This window comes from Stylophora pistillata, chromosome 3 (genome assembly GCF_964205215.1).
Source record: "Stylophora pistillata chromosome 3, jaStyPist1.2, whole genome shotgun sequence".
Taxonomy (NCBI): domain Eukaryota; kingdom Metazoa; phylum Cnidaria; class Anthozoa; order Scleractinia; family Pocilloporidae; genus Stylophora; species Stylophora pistillata.
The window spans coordinates 43073613-43079859 of NC_142521.1; the positions used below are offsets into that span (position 1 = coordinate 43073613).

Consider the following 6247-nt stretch of genomic DNA (forward strand, 5'->3'; position numbering starts at 1 on the left):
TCACGTGAAGTTTCTCGTGAGAACGGATTTGGCTTCACTTAAATTTAAACACTTTCAGCCGAAGGTGAACCATGGAAGTCTGCTGATCCGCGTAGTTTTTTCCCGATCCATCGATCTGACGTTATCATTTTCTAACTCCAGATAAATGCATCATGTAAATGCTACTTTGATGAATACTTACGGCATGATGACTGTTTACAAAAGCTTGCTTTTCCTCTACATCAAATTCGGTTTTATTCGACGTTTTCTCAACTGATGGTTGAGCTAATAACGTAGCATTTAGTAACACACTGGTTGTCTCAGCTGTCATGGTCTGTAAGTCAGGGAGGTTTTTTTTTATAACTTTCTATTGGGGCGAAAGCTAAAGAACCAGATCGAGAAAAAACCAAAATATCATATTTAATCGACTGACTTGAGAAGCCGTTGCTTGAGAAGTAGAATCCGTTCATGCCGTTGCTTGAGAAGTAGAATCCTCTTGTTGCACCTGATTGCCTCTCACCACCGGCTTTGATGCACTCTAATAACTGCCCTATATAGTAGAGTGGTGGCCCGCGTAGTTGACATTTCCGCAAAAGTTCCAGATATCATGGAAGTAGAAGTTCACATCTTCATCAATTTTAGGAGCAGAAGCAGTTAAACCAAGGTTGATCTAAAGATTACGTGGTGGTACTTCTATCGGGTTTGAACTGCTTGGATTCCGGCGGGATATGATTTGATTCATACCTTGTCTAAATTCTGGCAACAATATGGCGTAGATTATAGGATTTATCAGCGTGTTGACAGTACTAAATGCCAGTACTATATTATCAATATGAAACGATGACCGCCAGGAGAGGGTGTCGAGGAACTGGGGTTGGAAAATTAAAATCCCGCTTTGTATTTCTGTAGGTAACCAATTGAGTGAAGATCCAAGAGTCGTATTACAAAATGTACCCGTTTATTTCTTTCCAACGCACCTACTACGCCATCATGTGGATGACGACCACACCGAACTTTGAAAAAATAGCAATGCAAGAAACCGAAATGATTAAAATAATGAATGCAAAATATGCAAAGTAAACAGTTTCCCTGCCGTCAGGTGCCGTCATGTTTTTCCTTTCCGTCAGATCACAGACACTCCCTACCCAGTAAATATCCAGAGAACCTGAAATTGTCCCAACCAAGATATCAAGTATGGCCAGAAGGCGCTGCTTCACAAATGCAATGATGGTGATGATGTCAATGATGACTATGGCCAAATATTCCGTGCTGGAAACATTAAGGCATGAGATGCAATCTGATGGTTTCAACGTTTAAACAAGGAATCTTAATTTACCTCACACTGTATTAAAACTCACTTTGAAAACAGGTTACCTTAACCTCCCCTTCACTTCCCCATGGATAAACTTTAAACGCGAAGATATATTTGTTGTTTTCCTATTTCAGGCCGCCAAATCATCCTTTTAAATAAAACTGTTACATCACGATATCAATTTCTAGCTGATAAGTATGAGAATTGTCGTCACCAATTCTCTTAAAATTCTAAGGATAAGGTACATCTCAATAAACGACAAGTTGGTGTACTAAAGATTACATAAAGGTAAATCCACTGGATATAAACGGTTCACAGTCTGACGGAATATGATTTGCATTATGTCTTTTCTCAGTTCTGGCATCTTCATTGCGTAGATGATAGGATTTACAAGCGAATTGGCCTGAAATAAAGCCACCATTATATTTTGATAGTGTAGCCCCCAAAAAGAGTTGTCGAGTAACTGAGGACGTAAAATATAAATCCCGGTCTGTATCACTGATGGAAACCACATGCACAAAGAGGCCAGGGTCACAATGAACAAGATACTCGTCAATTTTCTCTCCCTCGCAGCTACTGCGCCATGGCGTGGTAAAGAACGACAAAAGTGGACTTTGATAAAAATAGAAATGTAAGAAACAGAAATAATAAAAAGAAGAAAAAGAAAAGATGAAAAATGCAAAATGGGAGGGTCTATGGCTCCTTTTATCAGCCCTGCAGTGGTATTTGTCAACCAAAGTACAATTATTATTACTCCATAAACCCATTTCTTGATGAAACGATGTTTAAATGGGCAGAATGTCGCATGTGCCCTCTCTAATGAAATGGCAGCGAGATTCAGAAGAGAAGCGAGAGGGAAGCGCTGAAATGTGTTTCTCAGTGCTAGAGAGCTAGCTGCGTTAATCTCCCAAAGACCACAGTAACTCCCAAACCAGTAAATAAACAGAGGACCTGAGACTGCGCCGACTAAGAGATCGACTATCGCCAGATGGATGATCAAGTATGTACTTCGGCGTCGTAGCTGAAGCTTCTTCACGAATACAATAATGGTGATGACATTAAGGATGACTATGGCCATACATTCACCGATGAGCACAACAACCCATGGAATGCACTCGGATTCAAGAAAAGGCAAATGGCTCTTATTGCTCACGTCATCTGAAGTCCTGTTAGCAGTGTTGCTAGCCATTGAGTTCTTGTCTTTTTTTTCACTCGCCAGATGATCTAAATCAGAAGAAAAGAGGCACTCATAAAATAATTATAGTACAGAAGTTATTTCCAAATACACAAGTAATTTCATAGCAATTTTATTCTCCACTGTAGGTTCAATCGATAAGGCAAGCTGATCTTGTTCGAATGAGTAAGGGGTAAGTTTGTAAAGAAACTGGTGCTGCGTCGGTGGGAGTAATAAGGTAATTTGGTTTTGTCAACTGAGTTGATAATGTAAGTTGGTCACCATAAAGAGTTTTAAAGTACACCCAAACCCCAAATTTTTTTCGCTTAACGAAATAAGCGTAGTTTTTGGAGTATTTCTGTGCAAATATTTTTTTATTTGCGCAAATCTTCAATTTTCTGTGCCCAGTCAAAATACGGAAAATCGGACGCCAATGAAGCGCGATAGCCTCTTACAAATTTCGCACGTTGCTACATCCTCCTACAACACACTTAGTCGGCATATTATCGGAAGATATCGACTAGAACCTTCCCCAAACAAGTGAAAATGTGCGAAATGTAAACTTTCGTGTTCTCGATTTGACGTCACATTACCCGCTAGGACCATTCCTCTTTAAACTCGGTCGTGAGCCAAAATGGCGGCTGATAATCCTCCTTTTCAACGCTGGGCACAGAAAATCGAAGATTTGAGCAAATAAAAAAGTTTTTGCAAAGAAATACTCCAAAAATACGTTTATTTCGTTAAGCGAAAAAAATTTTTGTGTTTAGGTGCACTTTACAGCTTTCGTTTGGGGCTTCAACCTTCGTTAGAGCGAATGGAGGAGTTGTGGGCTGTGTGTAGGTTGATATGCAGAAAGTGGAACCTTGCTATTGGTGGGAACAGGGTAACGAGAAAAACAAGAATGAATTAGTAAAATGAAAAGCGTTCGTTGGTTAAGAATACTGATTTGAAAGATAAACTTTTGTTCAAGTGTTTTGCGGCTTTCCGAACTACCTAAATGTAAAAAAGGCTGCACATCGTCATACATAGACAGGTAAAAACGGGCGATATAATATCCTGACGTTTCGGCGACTTCATGACGCCATTATCAAGGGTACAAATGAAAATAAAATTAACAAATGCGAGTTCAAGAGTTACAACTTATTTTCATAGGGGAGGTAGCTACACAAATACTTTAGCGCGGATAGAATCCGTTTGCACGTTCAAACTCGGTGTTAATTGTTTGATGTAAAGCATCTCGTTGACAAGACAATCGAATTTGTTCATGCACTTCTTGAGAACTTTGAAACAGCTAAGAAGGTCCTCAGGGACAGCACCGGCGTGGTCGTTGTCGTAGTGCTTGCGTACTGGAGATGACGTGCTCTTATGGCTATCCACGCGGGCATATAAATGCCCGTGTGTGTAACCAACATAGCTCCCTGTATCGCACAGGTTACATTTGAAGGACCAAGACTCCGCTAACATTGTTAAGACGCAGTTGAAAGACCTTAGCATTAGGCTCCAAACCATAATCCAGCCCGTATTTGTCAGTCGGAAAATTGGCCAAGACCTTAAAGAATGTGAGACCAAACCACAGCTGGTTAATGAACAGTGCGTAGTGTACCAATTTAAATGTAACCTGTGCGATACAGGGAGCTATGTTAGTAATTTGCATATGACACACCTCGACAGTTTGACTTGAGAGAGAACTCTACCTGTCAAAACGCAATTAGCGGATGTGGTTTTGTGAATACAAGATCTTGTGTGCATCTAGACCGTTTCGACAATTTATCTGAACAGAACGAAAAAGTGCATAAAATTGCCAGCTAACAGCCTATGCACCGAAAAAATTAAATACCACTCCAACAGGCCCTGCACTCGCTTATGTTGATACGCTGCCTTCATAATCTGCCAGATCCCTAAATGGATGGTTATGGAGACTATCGACTTACTGGCTTATTGATCGACGATTTTACCTCATAAAACACATTTAACTGGGGCAGGAATATGTCACAATTTTTTTTTGTAAGGGGTGTTTGGGCAGAAAATTCAAACCTTCAATATCAACTCAATCGGTTAAAAATTGTGGAACTGTCTATGATCACGCTAAAATTGCAACGACTAACAAATTCTCTTTAAAATGGTTACTTCTAATCCCTAATAATAATTTAAGAACTGGGAATAAGAAGATATAAAATAAACCATTAACATCAACGTAAGTAAATAAAATAAATAACTAAATAAATAAATACGTAAATTGAAGCTCCCTCTGAAATACATATATATCATTATATATAGATGAAAAAAAAAAAAAAAAAGAAAGTGAAAGGTTCAATTTCAGAAGATGTTTCACATTTCTTTTAAGAAACCTCAACGGCAAGAACCGTTCCTCTTGTAGATTGATGTTCGCAAGCAGAGTTCAGTTATAACTTGGATGAAGGGGCAATCTTCAACTCAACAAGGATCATGTGAATACGACGCCCTTAATACTAAAAATTAAACATCCATTTTTTGAGGCTGAATAAAATGAATTATCCAGTGCAGCTGAATAACAATAACAAACAGTACGAGTCACTGAGAAGGAATCATATTACTTAACCGGACTATTAGAGAGTTATTTTTTGATTGGGGAATATTGATAATTGAAAAACAAGGCCCATAAAAATTTTAGAGCTGTACTTTTCGTGGGAGGGTCTCATCTTAACTAACTCTCGAGTAATTGCTGAAAAAGCTGAGGGGTTTTCTTTTCAGCTCAAATTTGGCGGCTGAAACGTCAGTTACGCAAGCTTCGTAAACGATCGAGATAATGGAGAGTGGAGAAAAATGAGAATCCACTTAAAGCCTCCGTAATTCGTTTACTTCACTCTGCCGTCCGCCAACTATAATGGAAATTAATTCGCATTATAGTTTTCGTCATCTTTCCCATTATAATTCCTGTTAAAAGAAAATATTGCAAATTGATCAAAAGGTCGATCACCTTAAAATAATTCAAAAGTGTGTGTAAAAGATGGATTTCTCTATTCGTTGATCTGCGTGACTTTGTTTGTACTGAACAGTGTTCAACTTCAATATGCTGCCCTCAGTTTTGACTTCCACAAAATATTTCTAAACAACAGTGACTTTTCCTCACAATTCTAAAACACCGTTTTAAAAAAGAAAAGAAGGCAAAAATTTAGAAGCTATCAACTACGGGTTTGATCGTTTATGCCATGTTCGACGCTCACTGGGTCGAATGGTATTACCACGGGCAGAGTTACTAAGATTCTCAGATCAACGTTCAATTTACTTTCAGTACCGATAAAGTGAAGTTCGAAGATATAGATTAAAACTTGCCTTAAAAATATTGTGTATCCATGATGGAAGAGTACTTTAACGAACTCTTTCCAATACGAGACGTTACCAAACTCTACTGTTCTTATGATAGTCGTGGTCAATTTTCAAAGAGAACATAAATTTTTACACCTGTCTCAAAGCTTAAAAGCTTTGAGACAGGTGTGAATATTTACATACGACATTTACCTGATCTTCTTCACGGCAGAAAGAATCTTGAGAAGTGACTTCGCTGTTCCGATTAGATCAAAATTAGAGCGCAAAGGAAACCTTATACAGAGGTGAATACAGAATTGAAGACTGACCGAGTCAAAGGACCATATCATTATTTTGCTTGTTGAGGGTGTTGATCAGGACTATTAAAGAGTTGTGCATGTAAGTGACAGTGTGTCGTTGGCGTTGTGAGGAAATTGAAGAGAAATTACTTGATGTAACAAGACAATTTAATTATTTGGTCAGTTTAAACCACTGTA

At 38.6% G+C, this 6247-nt stretch overlaps 1 protein-coding gene across 1 annotated transcript; it reads right to left on the reverse strand.

The window, feature by feature from the left end:
• Positions 1–941: 941 nt before the first annotated feature.
• Positions 942–5374, reverse strand: LOC111341024 (melanocortin receptor 5-like). The gene has a single exon (XM_088755719.1). The coding sequence runs from the start codon at positions 2478–2480 to the stop codon at positions 1563–1565; it is 918 nt and encodes a 305-aa protein (XP_088611845.1). The 5' UTR covers positions 2481–5374; the 3' UTR covers positions 942–1562.
• Positions 5375–6247: the final 873 nt, after the last annotated feature.